Raw genomic sequence first — 17,479 nt, forward strand, 5'->3', positions numbered from 1 at the left:
CTACTTTGAACATCAGTTAATTCATTACTCGGTGGCGCTAACACACTGCTTTCATTTTCACTGTCATTTCTCAGTTTACTTTGGAGCCTAGTATTACGTTTTTCACACGCCATTATTGTCACAGTATTTCACAGGACAACACAGAAAAGCACAATTTGAAGAGCAAAAATAAGAGAACACATTAACATAGCACTGAAAATAATATCTAGTTAATTGCAGCTGCGAAATACTTGGTGCAAATCTACATGCATGCCACAACTGTTTTACTGTACAACAATGAAAGGCTACAACTACAAAGGAGATTCTCTCTACAATTACGCGCTAGCAATAAACAAAATCTACACTAATTACACAAACTACAAGAAAAAATCAGAAGATTCCAGTGAGGTATCCTCGGCTAAGGGTCGACATATGAAACGTCCCCTTTGAACAATTATACACGACTGTGCTTAACCTGACACACAATATTTTGTTAGCGCAACGCAATCTGACTTTCAAAATTCCCTACAAAAGAATGGCCCTGACTAACATTAAACTATACCTTTCACAAATCACTTACCTCACAAAAATCTTCGCTGCTCAAGCTACTGCAATACAGCGAGCGCCACTACTGCCAGCTAAATAAAAGATTCAAACTATGGGAGGCACTAACTACTGATAGGGATAGTTAGCAAATGAAAGATATTAATAGAGAACAAACAATGTATTTACCTTGATATCATCATATACAAATAAAGCAGTTCATGACAAATTTCAAAACTCCGCCATCTCTCTCCCCACATCCACCACTGCTGGCGGCTCACCTCCAACTGCGCAACGCTACGTGCTGTTCACAGCCAGCTGCCTAACACTACAATGGCGAGTATTACAACAATGCAAAGCAGCCACAGACTGCACACATCACAGCCAGTGATTTTCATATTGAGCGCTACGTAACGTTGCCAATAAGAAAACATAAACAGCCTACTTGCATAGAGAAAGAGAGAAAACATAAACAGCCTACTTCCAACGTGGCATCGAACCATCCAACTGTGAAGAAGTGTGCCATCTTATTACAATAAATCATCGTGTAGCATAACATTTTGAACTATATTTCTTTGTGTATAGAAAGCGTTAATACATTACTTACTCTTATGCCTATCTAATTTGTGTTGGGATACGAATCAAAGAGTTTGTCGTCTTTTCTTGGCACAGTATTTTAAGTAAGCTATGTCTGTAGGTTATGGCTCCAAGGGTATAATTTGTTCAGTTTTATGAGGGAAGTGATAGTAGTAGCAATTCCTGTAAAACACAAACTTACTATAGTTTCTAATTTTAGCTGGAGACGAGGGCATGCATATAAAATATTAGTATAATATTAAACTTTGGATCCGTCACATAAAATTGGTGGTACGGTCACAAGTCATTCGGCGCATTTCGAGAACTGGATCCTATCTTAAAGTTATTGTATATTTTACCTTTAACTCGAATATTTTACTTGAAACTGTGTGGTCGATATTAGGTATGCATTTCACACACATTTCACCAACAGTTATACAAGAACGCAGATTCTCGCGGTGGTCGTACATACGTATTATAAAAGTGGATGTATGTGTGTGTTATGTATCTCTGTATCTACCTTCCACATTTCATCCTAAACCAATGGATCAATTTCAACCAAGGTGAGTGCACGTATTGCTAACTGTTTGCAAGTAACAACTGTGGGGTAAGAACCACCTACCTCTCAAAGGTGTTGGAGTGGGGAGTGAGAAAGTAAATATCGTAGCTCAAGACGCGAAAACAGCCAAACGATCCTGTGTTCTAGAATGAGAGCACTTAAAAAGTGACTTGCAAAAAACTTTACACATAATTTCAAACCTTTACGAGACCTTCCCCCGCCGACACCCCCCACAAAATGATGAAAGGAAAAGAGTTTTTCGCTTACTACATTCCCGCTATTGGTGCGCAAAAACTGCCGCATCAGACATGAACATTTATTATTTCTTTACGACTGAAACTGTTCGTTTCAAATTTCGTAGACCGTATTCATATATACTATTGTATGTAACTCCAAAATTATATCATTGTACAACACATAGTTCAAGATATGCAACGTCATGAACACTCGGCTGCGTGGCAATGAGACAGCAGGGCGGAATTCTCCAGAGAGACAGGTGAAATATGTGTATAAATATGAATGAAATACTTGAATATATGTGAAATATATGAAACAAGTGCGTAGGTGGGCAAAGCTCAGTGTAAAAACTCCTCCTCAACGCTGGATCGGTTTCAACAGAAGTTCGATAAACGTAATAATTACTATCTGGAAAGAAAAGAATTGTATGGGTAGGAAACAATGTCCTTCTATTAGGTTGGAGCCGATGGTGTGGAGAGAGAAGGGAGTATGGGGATGGATAGACAGAGAGGGGGAAGGAGGACATCGATAGATAGGATGGAAGAGGAGACAGAGTAGGAGGGAGAAATGGGCAAAGTAAGGAGGAGACTGACAGAGAGAGAGGATAGAGGAGATCAACAGAGAAAGGAAAAGCAAGAGATGGATTCTGAATTACACAGTTCCAAAGGCCTTCAGTGCGAGTCGCGACAGATGTTTCGTCAAAATTGATCCTATGACCGTTTCTTCGTGCTCCTTCCTGATTTGTTTTCCACTGCGTCCGACGTAAAAGTGGCCAACTCAAAAGGTTTCTCTGTGATTAGAGAAGATAAACTTCTTAGCCAATATCACTAATTGTAACCTTTATTCCCGATGACCGGATTCGATAATCAATGTTACCATCTCCAGATATCGATAGACAGAGGTCTGAAGATGTTAACCATTGGAGCAGAAGCTCGGATGTTTGTCAAGGATGGGGAAGGAAATCAGGCGTGCCCTTTCACAGGAACCACACCGGCATCTGCCTGGAGCGGTTTAGGGAAATCACCGAAAATTTAAATCTCGATAGCTGGACCTAGGTTTGAACCGTCCTCCTCCCGAATGAGAGTCCAGTGTGCTAACCACTACGTCACCTCGCCCCTTAGGTTATTATTATCGATCTTGGCAAAGAAGTTTATTTTCTCTGTTATCACATATCGATCCTTGCTGCTCAAAGGATCTAGTAAACCCCAAATGTTCTGAGATCCTCAGGACGGATCGTCAGCGAACACGGCGATAGACATAACACTGATGCCATGCCGGCACTTGAGGAAAGACTATGCTTCATATCTTCGCCATGTAACATCCCTGTCTATATGAAACAGTAAGTAGCGTCGAACAGGCAGTCCCCAAATTCTCCAGTGAACGAAATACGGCGTGAAACGAAAGCAAAGCTTCCAGCCCCTAACCTGACCAGGGCTGAGCCAGTGGCCTGCGCGCACTACACGCTGATGAAATCATTGCATAATTCTTTATGACAGGGACAACGCAGCCGTATTTAGAAACAAGCTGACTACGGTACGAAGATAAATGCAGTACTGGACGAAGATACTTGCCCGGAAGTTACCTGGCGACCCAACATCGATAATTTTAAAAAAGGAATCCGAGTTTCTTAAGCATTCATCTCTGGGAGATACTGTTGTCATCAGCCACCTAGACCGCTTAGTTTTAAGGGTGTAATGTTCTACCGAGGATCCACAAGAATGGGACTTCCTTCTATCTCATCATATCTAGAGTTGGTTCACCGACATACAAACTGGCAGCTGGCTAATCTCCCCGCTTCCCATGCGGTCATTGCAAACAACTTACTGGGAACAAAGCCTAGTTTATCAGCCAAATTAACCGTCGTCGTTAGCGAAGGTGACATCATGTTCAGTTTTTATGTCGTAGCCCTTTTTACGAATGTGCTTTTCAAAGAGTCTTTGGAATCTTAGTTCACTGAAAGTGACGAAGTCAAACTATTTTGGCACCCTCTTACGTTTTCTTATTTTCTGTACAACGACCAATATTGTGATCAAACAGACGGCGTTGCGATGGGAATCCCGTTATTTCCAGCTGTTGCAAATCTCCATATAGAGAATTTCGAGGATATTGCCTTAGACACGACACCATTAGATCCTAGTTGCTTTTCCCGATAAGTTGCGGAGTCGCATTTGGCCTCATGCTCAGGAAAAAGTTCACGTTTGTTGGAACATCCTAAGAACGTTTAAAATGACAGGTGCCACGTACATCTGCAGATAAATTTTCTTTATATGACTTCTGAAACAGGTGGAATGGTAGAGTTTTTTTTTTTTTTAATGGATGAATTTAAAACCCGTGCTTTTATATATTTGTTTCGCATGATTTGTTGCCTTCTCTAATTTGCCAAATAATAGTAGTCGTTTATACTAGAACTTGCGTCTTCACTTTTGAGCGTTAATGTATGGGAAGCCTAACTGAAACGAGAGGTATTTCAGTTGCATAAAATCCTTGTGAGCAGTCCGCAAAACTGTATCTCCAGATGTAAAAATAGAAATAAGTGCATAATTTGATAATGTACGATTCGATGATCTAAGTTCCGTGAACTACATGGTACTGTAGTCAGTCAATAGGCAGACTGCATCACTTGTTACGTGAAATAATAACTGTGTGGAAACATTGTGCAATATGCGAGTAACACTTAGTTGTTAAACAAGATCAAATTGCGGAAATGAAGTGTAATGAAAATAGTCGAAGAGATTTAAGCTATCGATTTATTTTTGCACGAGGCATGAAGCCACCACGTCTCGACAGAAACGGAAACTCAATCAAAGCATTGAGAAAAAGCGGGCAACCCTAAAAATAAAATCACGAAGTAGATTTAGTACGTGGGCAAGATTATATTCAGCTTTCTCCGGGGTTTACAAGAGACTCTGTGAGTTGATTTGCTGGAACGTCGCATTCTGTACCGTCTGACTCCCATCTGTTGTCATAACTGTCTAATTAGTGGCTGAAAAACACTTAGAGACCATTGAGGAAATTACGGTAGCTGCAGATGGGATTTTGCAAACCTTCCAGTACTGCATCAAAAAATAAGTGTGCAGGTAAATAATTCAAAAATTATTGACACAGCAACCAGTCATTGATAACAGTATTTATTTTTTTAAAAACGTTTCATTACTAGTTTACATTCGAAACGTCCGTAATCAGACGGATGTTCGTGTTTATTTTAGTCATTTAATTTATGCTGCACACAATTTGTTGATTGTTTCTGTGACAGTTTCATTGTGTGGCGGTGTCCTTTAGGAATAAATGATAGTAGAAAAACGAGTTCTTCAGTTTAATCAGACCCAGTGACAAAATATACAACTTTCTAAAATAAGAAATGAGTTCGATTTGTGCTACTTACGGTAAAAATTTTCCGTATATTTTATAGCCCTATTGGTTGTTGTGAAGTTTATGTAATGCAGAATAACACACGCACAGTTCTACGTTTGTGATGTAACCTAACAGACACTTTCGGCAACAACCTACAATTGCATGAAATTATTCTTTCTTTGTCAAATCAGTCTCCTTGTTTACCAAAATGTTTTGTATTATCGCGAAATGTGGGAGATAGTGTCACAGAACTGATACAGGATTTGGGATAGACATCATCAAAAGAAAGGCGTTATTCGTTACGACGGAATCTTCTCACGAATTTCCATCCACCAACTTTCTCCTCCGAATGCAAAAAAAATTTGTTGACACCGACTTACATAGGGAGGAACGATCACCATGATGAAATAAGGGAAATGAGAGCTCGTACAGAAAGATATAGGTGTTCATTCCCTCCGCGCGCTATACGAAACTGGAATAATAGAGAATTGTGAAGGTAGTTCGATGAACCCTCTGCCAGGCACTTAAATGTGATTTGCAGAGTTTCCATGTAGATGTAGATGTATTGTAAGTCAGAACCATGTCTTAGGGGCAGTGACCTAACACGTTTTAAGGGACTTGCTTTGGATGAACTAATCATGTCCAGAAAACAGATAAATCACAGGTATGGACTGTCGCTCGCAGCTGTGTGCCCTACACGCCAGCTATGTAATCACTTTTCACCGTTTTTTTTTGTTTTTGTATTCCCCATTCGACGCTGCCGTAGCTCTCGCATTTGCTCGGCAGTGGTCTTTTTAGGCTTTCTGGATGTCTTTTGCCCAAACTTTGTCTATAATTCCAGGTTGTAGACAAGAGCTGCAGGATTCCACGAATTGCTTCATTACTCGCTTCGAAACAGATAAATGAATTAACTGACAGCACGAAACAGGAATTATATAAGGGTTACTATAGTGATACACACATTATTATTATTATCACTATTACTATTAATGCTTGTGGTCAGACACAAAGTATTAGCAGCCTGAAGTCTTCCAATTTCTGCCAGTTCAGCTACAAGGAGAGCAGCAATCAAGTGGTTTACGAACAGTAAGTATAGTGCACACACTTTAACCTGGTTGATTTTAATGGGGTTCCAGTGTGCGGGTCAAGTAAGTGCCGCAGTGAAAAGGAGTAATCCAGGGGAACATATGCCTGTGCATTGTGGATAATTAGCTTTCTTATCTGAGAAGGAGTTGTAGATAGCACTTGCGATGCACTACGATATCCTTCCTCATTCAAACGCGCGCCCACACACACACACACACACACACACACACACACACACACACACACAATGTCAAAAAAAAAACTGTTCAAAGAAAAGTCTTTTTTCATTCTACAGTTCAGTTAGGTGCTAACGTTAGCGATAACGTGCTGGAGGGGGTAACAGACGGCAGGGAGGGACGGAAGCAGGGGGTTATAGTTGATGTCTAATTACACGCAGGGGTAATGGTCTAAGAAAGGTTGGAAACTACTGTTCTAGTACCACGGACGTTATTCACTGATGTCTTAACAGGTGTCCTAACATCCTTTACCTTCTTCTTGTCAGTGTTTTCCACATAATCCTTTCCTCTCCGATTCTGCGGACAACCTCCTCATTTCAAATGCTTCGATTCTCTTCTTTTTCTATTTTCCCACAGTCCACGTTCCAGTACCATATAATGCTGTGCTCCAAAGTACATTCTGAGACATTTCTTCCTCAAATTAAAGCCTATGATTCGTACTAGTAGACTGATCATGGCTAGGAATGCCCTTTTTGCCAGTGGTAGTCGGCTTTTGATATCCTCCTTGCTCCGTCTGTCATGGGTTATTTTGATGCCTTGGTAGCAGAATTCCTTAACTCCTTTTATTTCGTGGCCATCAATCAATTGTTAAGTTTCTCAATAAACTCATTTCTGCTATTTCTCGTTACTTTCGTCTATCTTCGATTAAATCGCAATCCGTGTTCTATACGCAGTAGAATGTTCGTTCCATTCAGTGGATAATGTAATTCTTCTTCACTTTCACTCAGGATAGCAATATCATCAGTGAAACGTATCATTGATATAATTTCACCTTGGATTTCAATTCCTCTCTTGAACCTTTGTTAAATTTCCATCATTGCTTCGTCGATGGACTGATTGAACAGTAGGGGCAAAAGAGTACATTCCTGTCTTACACCGTTTTTTAATCCATTCTTATTATTCGTCCTTGGCCCTTGCACATGTTGACATTACCCGTCTCTCCATACAGCTTAACCCTACTTTCCTCAGAATTTCCAACATCTTGCACCATTTGACACTGGCGAATGCTTTTTCTAGGTCGACCAGTCCTATGAACGTACACTAATTCTTATTTAGTCATGCTTCCATTATCAGCTGCAACGTCAGAACTGCCTTCCTGGTGCCTTTACGTGTTCTAAAGGGAAACTGATCGTCATCTAACAGATCGTCAGTTTTCTTTTCCATTCTTCTGTACATTATTGTTGTCAGTACCTTTGATGCATAAGCTGTTGAGTTGATAGTATGATAATTCTACCGTTTGTCAGCTCTTGCAGTCTTTGAGAGGGGGGGGGGGGGGATGGAATTTTTCCGAAAGTCGGGTGGTATATCGCGAGACTCACACTCTACACACCAATGGGAATAGTTGCGTTGCCGCTTCCCCCAATGATTTTAGAAATTCTGACGGAATGTCATCTATCCCTTCTGCCTTATTTGGTCTTAAGCCTTTCAAAGCTCTTTTAAATTCTTTTTCTAAAACTGGATCCGCCGTCTCCTTTCTATCGACTCCTCTTTCTTATTCCATCACATCATATAAGTCTTCCCCCTCATAGAGACCTTCATACTACTCTTTCCATCTATCAGCTGTCTCTTCCACATTTAACAGCGGAATTCCCATTGACGTTAATAATAAAATCCTTGCATTTAATTTCGCATAAGATTGTTTTGACTTTTCTGTATGCTGAGTCAGTCCTTCTGACTATCACTTCTTTTTCGATGTCTTCACATTTGTTATCTATTCATTTCGCCTCAGGTTCCAGGCACTTCCTATTTATTTCATTCTTAAGCGACGTGTATTTCTGTATTCAAGAATTTCCTTGAATATTTTTGTGCTTCCTTCTTCTGTCTGTCAACTGAAATATTTCTTCTCCTACCCCTGCTATCTTCGGTGTCACCTTTGTACGTATGTTCTTCTTTCCAACTTTTGTGTTTACCTTTTCTAGAAATGTCCATTTCTCTTCAACTAAACTGCTTACTGAGGTATTTCAAATGGCAGTATCTACAGTCTCAGAGAGCCTCAAACGTGTCTGTTCATCCCTTCACACTTCCGTATCAGTCTTCTTTGTGTATTAACTCTTCCTGACTAGTCTCTTACGCGGTCGTGCGGTAGCGTTCTCGCTTCCCGCGCCCGGGTTCCCGGGTTCGATTCCCGGCGGGGTCAGGGATTTTCTCTGTCTCGTGATAACTGGGTGTTGTGTGATGTCCTTAGGTTAGTTAGGTTTAAGTAGTTCTATGTTCTAGGGGACTGATGACCATAGATGTTAAGTCCCATAGTGCTCAGAGCCATTTGAACCATTTGAACTACTCTCTTAAACATCAGCCTACTTTTCATCTTAACAACATTGTGATCGGAGTCGCTATCTCCCCATTCGTAGCCTTACAATCCAGTATCTAACTTCGGTATTTCTGCCTGACCATGATGTAATCTAACTGAAATCTTCCCGTACCTCCCGGCCTTTTTCAAGTATACCTTCTCTTCATGTGATTTTTGAACACATTTCCTGTTACTTTCTGATATTTATTGCTGAACTCAATTAGCCTGTCTCGTTTTTCATTCCTCGTCCCAAGCCCATATTCTCCGATAAGCCTTTCCTCTGCTTCTTCCCTACAGCCACATTCCACTCCCCCATGACTATTAGTTTTTCATCTCCCTCTATGTACTGAATTACCCGTTCAATATCCTCATATACTTTCTCTGTCTCTTCATCTTGAGCTTGCGACGTCGGCATGTATACCTGAACTATCACTGGTTTGCTGTCGATTCTAATGAGAAGAACCCTCTCACCGAGCTGTTCACACTAACACTTCCTCAGCCAACCTTCGTATCCATAACGAATCCTGTTCCCCTTGTACTATTCTCTGCTGCTGTTGATATTACCCTATACTCATCTGACCAGAAATTCTTGTCTTCTTTCCATTTAACTTCACTGACTCCTACTACATCTAGATTGAGCCTCTGCATTTCTCTTTTCAGATTTTGTAGCTCACTTGCCAGCTTCTGACATTCCACGCCCCGACTCGTAGAATGTTCTCCATTCGTTGGTTATTCAATCTTTTTCTTATAGTCACCTCCCTCTTGGCAGTCCCCTCCCGGAGATCCTAATTGGGGAATAATCTGGGATCTTTTTCAAATGGAAAGATCATCATGACACTTTTTCGATTACAGGTCACATGTTCTGTGGGTACACGTTATATGTCTTTATTCCAGTGATTTCTATTGCCTTCTGTATCCTCATGCCGTTGATCGCTGCTGATGATTACGCCTTTAGGGATAGTTTCCCACTCCAAACGCAACAGAATATCAAGAACCTCGTTCCGCTCCTTCACCCTCTTTGACAAGGCCGTTGGCACAACGTGGGTTACTTCTTATGGTGGAAGTCTTTGGCCGCCAAATCTGACAATTTTTGTTTAAAATTTACAGGGTGACCGGGTTCGGACTCAGGATGATTACTGGTCATAGGCACTACTCCTACACCAAGGGTATATGACACAAGTGAAGACATGATATATCCTTTGAGGACGCAACTATGGTTTCCGTATAATTATCTCGTAATTCTCAGCGATTCGTATGTGGTGGTATTTTTTCACGCAAGGACGCTCGTGGAAGACGGTAAAATTAAAAACATTCACTTTGCATCTTCGCCTGAAGATGGCAAGTAAAAAACTTGCTGAAACGTTGCTGGAAAACAACACATTGACTCGGCTGTCATCCCGAGAAGATTTTATCATCGAGATTCGCCGAGAAAGCCTGCATTTTCATATAACACAAGCTAAGTATATTCACAGCATTTACTGGGTGTGGGATTCTACATTTGAGTAAACCGACGTTCCTTTAAAGAATCGAACTACCATGTCTAACACAACGTCAAACGTCTGATTAATTTACAAATGCGTTAAATATTTGCCTTTGAGACTGTAAGTGAAAAATGGTGCTAGCAAGGATTGAAATTATGCTTAAAGTTTGTTGTAAGTCACTAAGTGTTCCCCTCATCAAACACTCTCCTGCGAACCTTGCAGAACTAGCACTCCTGAAAGAAAGGATATAGCGGAGACATGGCTTAGCCACAGTCTGGGGGATGTTTCCAGAATGAGATTTTCACTCTGTAGCGGAGTGTGCGCTGATATGAAACTTCCCGGCAGATTAAAACTGTGTGCCGGGCCGAGACTGGACGAACTTGATGACAACACGATACATTCCAAGAGAGTGTGTCAGGATTTCATGATCTGATGCAATTGAAATGTTACATTCTTCTACAATCCCTCGGACAGTCAGTCTTCGATTGGCACGCACAGTTGACGTTCGTGACATGATCGTCGGCGTTAGATATCAAAGGGCATCCTGAACGAGGGTCATCTTTAACTTCTGTCCAGCCATTTTTAAACGGTGTGAACCATCCGTAACACGGCTCAAGCACTCATCACCGTAGGCTTCGTGCATCATTTGGAGTGGCTGTGCAAAGGTTTTCTTGAGTTTCACGCAAAATTTAATGCAGACGCCTAGCTTCTCTGGCTCTGCGATCTCGAAATTCGTAAAGTGTGCGACACAACGTTCTACTCAGTGTATCACTGAGTAATAACTAACAGACATACAACGAGGAAACTTTCGGCAGTTACACATTAAATACAAGGATGAGCAGGGCTGTCGACCCCATTTCGCGCAAACAGTCCATTGGAGCGAAATTACGAATTGAAACGCCTACTACACCCGCAGGGCAGAACAGGTAATTAGGATTGTGGAAAGGGCCAAATAAGGTGGCGGTCAGTTTCACTTCAAAATTATAATTTATTGCAATTTAATAACACATTTAAACCAAAACGGCACATAGCCGAACCTTTATAACTACGAGTTTCAAAAGCCAATTCTTTCACGGCTGAAGGCCTCCAAACAAGAAATTTTAAAAATCAACAAGATAAATTTCAAGTGACTGAAGACACGCAGTTAAAATTGCAAATAATATATATATATATATATATATATATATATATATATATATATATATTATTTGCAATATATATATATATATATATCATAGCTAGGCTGAAAGCCTCAAGGCAAAAGTGAATAGAACAAACATAAACAAGGTGCAATACAAACGGCTAAAGGCCACAATTAAATTTCAAAATTTTAAAATACACTCCTGGAAATGGAAAAAAGAACACATTGACACCGGTGTGTCAGACCCACCATACTTGCTCCGGACACTGCGAGAGGGCTGTACAAGCAATGATCACACGCACGGCACAGCGGACACACCAGGAACCGCGGTGTTGGCCGTCGAATGGCGCTAGCTGCGCAGCATTTGTGCACCGCCGCCGTCAGTGTCAGCCAGTTTGCCGTGGCATACGGAGCTCCATCGCAGTCTTTAACACTGGTAGCATGCCGCGACAGCGTGGACGTGAACCGTATGTGCAGTTGACGGACTTTGAGCGAGGGCGTATAGTGGGAATGCGGGAGGCCGGGTGGACGTACCGCCGAATTGCTCAACACGTGGGGCGTGAGGTCTCCACAGTACATCGATGTCGTCGCCAGTGGTCGGCGGAAGGTGCACGTGCCCGTCGACCTGGGACCGGACCGCAGCGACGCACGGATGCACGCCAAGACCGTAGGATCCTACGCAGTGCCGTAGGGGACCCCACCGCCACTTCCCAGCAAATTAGGGACACTGTTGCTCCTGGGGTATCGGCGAGGACCATTCGCAACCGTCTCCATGAAGCTGGGCTACGGTCCCGTACACCGTTAGGCCGTCTTCCGCTCACGCCCCAACATCGTGCAGCCCGCCTCCAGTGGTGTCGCGACAGGCGTGAATGGAGGGACGAATGGAGACGTGTCGTCTTCAGCGATGAGAGTCGCTTCTGCCTTGGTGCCAATGATGGTCGTATGCGTGTTTGGCGCCGTGCAGGTGAGCGCCACAATCAGGACTGCATACGACCGAGGAACACAGGGCCATCACCCGGCATCCTGGTGTGGGGAGCGATCTCCTACACTAGCCGTACACCACTGGTGATCGTCGAGGGGACACTGAATAGTGCACGGTACATCCAAACCGTCATCGAACCCATCGTTCTACCATTCCTAGACCGGCAAGGGAACTTGCTGTTCCAACAGGACAATGCACGTCCGCATGTATCCCGTGCCACCCAACGTGCTCTAGAAGGTGTAAGTCAACTACCCTGACCAGCAAGATCTCCGGATCTGTCCCCCATTGAGCATGTTTGGGACTGGATGAAGCGTCGTCTCACGCGGTCTGCACGTCCAGCACGAACGCTGGTCCAACTGAGGCGCCAGGTGGAAATGGCATGGCAAGCCGTTCCACAGGACTACATCCAGCATGTCTACGATCGTCTCCATGGGAGAATAGCAGCCTGCATTGCTGCGAAAGGTGGATATACACTGTACTAGTGCCGACATTGTGCATGCTCTGTTGCCTGTGTCTATGTGCCTGTGGTTCTGTCAGTGTGATCATGTGATGTATCTGACCCCAGGAATGTGTCAATAAAGTTTCCCCTTCCTGGGACAATGAATTCACGGTGTTCTTATTTCAATTTCCAGGAGTGTATATTACCATAATCTTTCAAGCAGAAGGCCGCAATATTTTCACTTAAGGTAAATTTTAAGAATAAGGCTTTAAGCGGCTAAAGGCTCATTGCTGACTTTCCAGAAATTCAAAAATATCTTAAACCTTTAAGTTTCAAGTAGCTGACAGCGTTCTAAATGAAAAGATAGCACAACAGTAACTTTTAGCAAAATACGCACTTGCCAGAATTCAAACTTACTTCTACGGGCTCAAGGCTCTTGATTTATATTAAACAATAAATTTTTTTTTGAAGCATTGGCTATAATAGATTATTAACTGACCATTAAACATCCATGGAAAGGACAGTTTAGACAACGGCACTCAGACGGATCGAGGGGGGGGGGGGGGCGGGGGGGCTGCAATCAAAACATTAACGTTCACTTAGGTGAGACGGGTGGTGGGCCCAACTACACTTGATCCGTCGGTAACTCAACCAAGAGGCAGTCATGGACCGACCGACAAAACGACTTGCTAGCCACAAATCCGTACATGAAAACTCAAAGACCAAACTGTTACGGACGTGATTACCCACCATGAAATGTGTATTAAGCTGTCAAAACTACACACCGTGTTGGATAGCGACAACAGCTGAGGAAAGAACGCTGCTTGAAACTACGTTAGTGGCCAGGGCAGGTAACCGCAACTCTAACAGCCACAAGGCAAAATTCCGCTAGTACACTTGATTTAGAAATAAGGTAACATAGTTAACTCCACCAAAAAAGGACACTGCCTGAATTTACGACAATGGACAGGGCAGGTAACCAGAGCACTAACAGCCACAAGGCAGAAAATTGCGCTTGAGCACATGAGTTGTAGTGGACCAATATTGTTAATTCCGCCGCACGGCGGCTCGATTTCACCACTACAGCCACTCGGTGTTCCTCACAGGAAAAACTCCTCAACAGCGAACCTCCGAAACGAACGACACAGCATGAACGGATGTGGATTGGGTACTTAAGACACTTTGACGTCTTTGGTCGTTGAGCCACGAAGCTCATAGCGATCGGACAGCTCTACACACACTCCGACACTGCGCAGGGACCGCCAGAGGACCCAGCCGACTGTGCCGCACGGAGATATCCTCCCGGTCAGCACCAACCGACCGACTACCCTCAGAATGCCGACAACATCTAAAATAGTCATCAGTGGAAATAACGCCAACTACAACCACAACCTAACAAACACTTGCCCGAAGACCTGAATGATACCCAACAGTAACTAAGTAACTAAGCACGCGCGAAGACAAATCGGGAGTTGGTGCGCGCGCACACACACACACACACACACACACACACACACACACACACACAGCCGACTCATGAACGATCGGCGAGCCAAAACGCGTCGTCCGGTAGGACGACCGACCCACGATCCACCAAGACCGTGGTCCGGCTCAAGCGATGCGTGGCGGCAATGGTCGGGCGAGCCATGTCGACGCAAACCTCACTGCTCCAACCTGACTGCACTAGCGCCGCATTGCGCTCCAGACGCGTTCCAACTGACCGGCAGCCCGAACTCGAGACCCGAAATGGCTTACAACAGACAACGACCGGGGAGTAATAGCAGTCGAGCAAAGATATTACGAGAGGACATACATTGACACGCGCTGCTAGCGCCGGTCTCGGTCAGGCAAAGCAGCAACTCAGTGACACCAGTAATTTAAATTAACGTAGTGAGGTGTAAGTTTGTTAAAAACAGGGTGTAAAATACATGATGTCGGGAACACGAGCCTCGCACGGCTCACGAATGTTCGGGAATTTTTTGACCAGAACTCGTGTTATAACGGACAAGGTAAAACTTTTTGGTCTCCACACATCACAGCAATGTTACGGCGTCAGCAAATTTCCTTATTCCAGTTCCGCGCCGTGAGTTAGTAGTCTTGGAACCAGCCCAGTGGAACACGTGCTGTCCGTGTTAAATCATCCTCTCTTATAACAGCGCACCTAGTGCAACTGACGCGGATGGCGTCTTCAGGTAAGTAAATGCACTTCTGGCGACGGAAGAGCGATAAATTCCGCGCGAGCGTAATAAGTGAGGTGTTGGCCCGGAGGCTGTGATTTAGGCACGCCAAGGCAGAAGGCTTAGACGTGTGTGTGTGTGTGTGCGTGCTGCAGGTTGCTGGGCTGCAAGAGCGCGATGCTGGCGTCGTTCGTGCTGTACGTGCCGTACATGTGCGCACAGTTCTCGGCGACGTTCGCGACCGTCCTACCGGGCGCGCTGCTCGTCGGCGTGGGCGGCGGGCCCTTCTGGTGCACGCAGTGCGCCTACACCTGCGCGCTCGCCGACGTCTACGCCAGCGCCACGCGCCTCAAGCCGCAGGTCGTCGTCGTCCGCTTCTTCGGCATCTTCTACACCGTCTACGAGTACGGACAAATCTTCGGCAACCTCGTCTCCTCCGTGGGTAAGATTCCGCCGTAATCCAGCCCCAAGCATTTCTTTTTGTGAGAATCACTTATTTGGGATATTAAAAATGATTCGTACTACAGTGTGTGTGTGTGTGTGTGTGTGTGTGTGTGTGTACGCGCGCGGGCTCGCTCGCTCACGAGAACCGTTCAGTGAACAAGAGAATACAGATTGCGTTACAGGTATTCCCACCAATATCTGAGCACTTTTGCCATCATTCTCGCAGCTTCCGTATTTGCCGAGCAAACCATTCCTTGTGGATATCTCGGCGTCACTGGAAGACAACTGCATTATGTTCGTAATTGGTGGTGAACTTCTTATTAGGAATGGGAGAAATCGACCGGTTAAGATCGATACTGCTACTTCAGTACCGAATAGCCAGTACTTTTCGGTAATTCTTTGGTCTCGGTCACAACAGGTGTTTCTTATAGTTTTACTAATAACGGAACACATCAATTAGCAGCAACAGCAGTGCTAAAATTTTTCGCTTTTAAAGAGAACTTTTATTAAAAAATAAATAACTTTTATTCGTAAAATTTGCATTGGTTTAAAATACTGCGTTATTAGACACTCACGCTCATAAATTGCAGAATGTGGTACCACACAACGTGGCACTACGCAAAAATGGCACCAATAGCATAGGCACATAGGGCAAACACACGACACAGATCTGTACCTCCACGGTATTGGTCATAAGTTGAGAAAACCGTCCTGAAACACATTTGCTACAAAACGCCAGTGTTTACTGCGCATGTACCCCGACATCAAAATGGAATATCATCACCATGCACATGTGCACAGGCCGCACAACGGGTTGGCATACTCTGGATCAGGTGGTCGAGCAGCTGCTGGGGTATAGCCTCCCATTCTTGCACCAGTGCCTGTCGGAGCTCCTGAAGTGTCGTAATGGTTTGAAGACGTGCAGCGATACGTCGACCGAGGGCAACCCAGACGTGCTCGATGGGGTTTAGGTCTGGAGAACAATCAGGCCACTCCATTCTCCTGATATCTGCTGTTTCAAGGTAGTCCTCCACGATGGCAGCTCGGTGGGGCCGTGCGTTATCATCCCTCAGGAGGGAAGTGGAACGCCTGCACCCCTGAAAAGGTGGACATACTGGTGCAAAATGACGCCCCGATACACCTGACCTGTTACAGTTCCTCTGTGAAAGATATGCAGGGGTGTACGTGTACCGATCATAATCCCACCCCAAACCATCAAACCACGACCTCCATACAGGTCCCTTTCAAGGACATTAAGGTTTTGGTATCTGGTTCCGGGTTCACGCCAGATGAAAACCCGGCGAGAATCGCTGCTCAAACTATACCTGGACTCGTCCCTGAACATAACCTGGGACCACTGTTCCAATGACCATGTACTGTGGTCTTGACACCACGCTTTAAGGGCTCTATTGTGTCCAGGTGTCACTGGATCACTGAAATGCACCTTGCTGGTCTCTGGGCGAATAAACCAAGTCTGTTCAGTCGTCTGTAGTCTGTGTTTCTGGAGACAACTGTTCTCTTGGCTGCGGTAAGGTCCCGAGCAAGGCTACCTGCAGTACTCCGTGGCCGTCTGCGGGCACTTATGGTGAGATATCGGTCTTCTTGTGGTGTTGTACACTGTGCACGTCCCGTACTGTAGCGCCTGGACACGTTTCCTGTCTGCTGGAATCGTTGCCATAATCTTGAGATCACCCTTTATGACACACGGTGGGCCCGTGCTACGACCTGCTGTGTTTGACCAGGCTACAGTCGCCATAGTATTCTGCTCCTCATAACGTTATCACTATGTGTTGTTTGAGACATTTTCAACACACAGTCACCATTAGCAAGTCTGAAAACGTCTGCACATTTACTCGCAGCATCGTACTCTGACATGCACCAACACACGGCTGCGTATGTGGCCTGCTGCCAGCGCCACCATGCGACGATCGCAGGTCAAATGCACCGCATGGTCATAC

General features: G+C 44.3%; 1 protein-coding gene across 1 annotated transcript in view; it reads left to right on the forward strand.

Annotated features, from left to right (window-relative positions):
* Nucleotides 1-17,479, forward strand: part of LOC126474022 (UNC93-like protein) — a 413,395-nt gene that overhangs the window by 117,322 nt on the left and 278,594 nt on the right. The window contains exon 4 of the mRNA XM_050101427.1: nucleotides 15,233-15,519. Coding sequence (XP_049957384.1) covers nucleotides 15,233-15,519 — 287 coding nt within the window. The remainder of the gene's footprint in view (nucleotides 1-15,232; nucleotides 15,520-17,479) is intronic.

Source organism: Schistocerca serialis, chromosome 4, assembly GCF_023864345.2.
Source record: "Schistocerca serialis cubense isolate TAMUIC-IGC-003099 chromosome 4, iqSchSeri2.2, whole genome shotgun sequence".
Lineage (NCBI taxonomy): Eukaryota > Metazoa > Arthropoda > Insecta > Orthoptera > Acrididae > Schistocerca > Schistocerca serialis.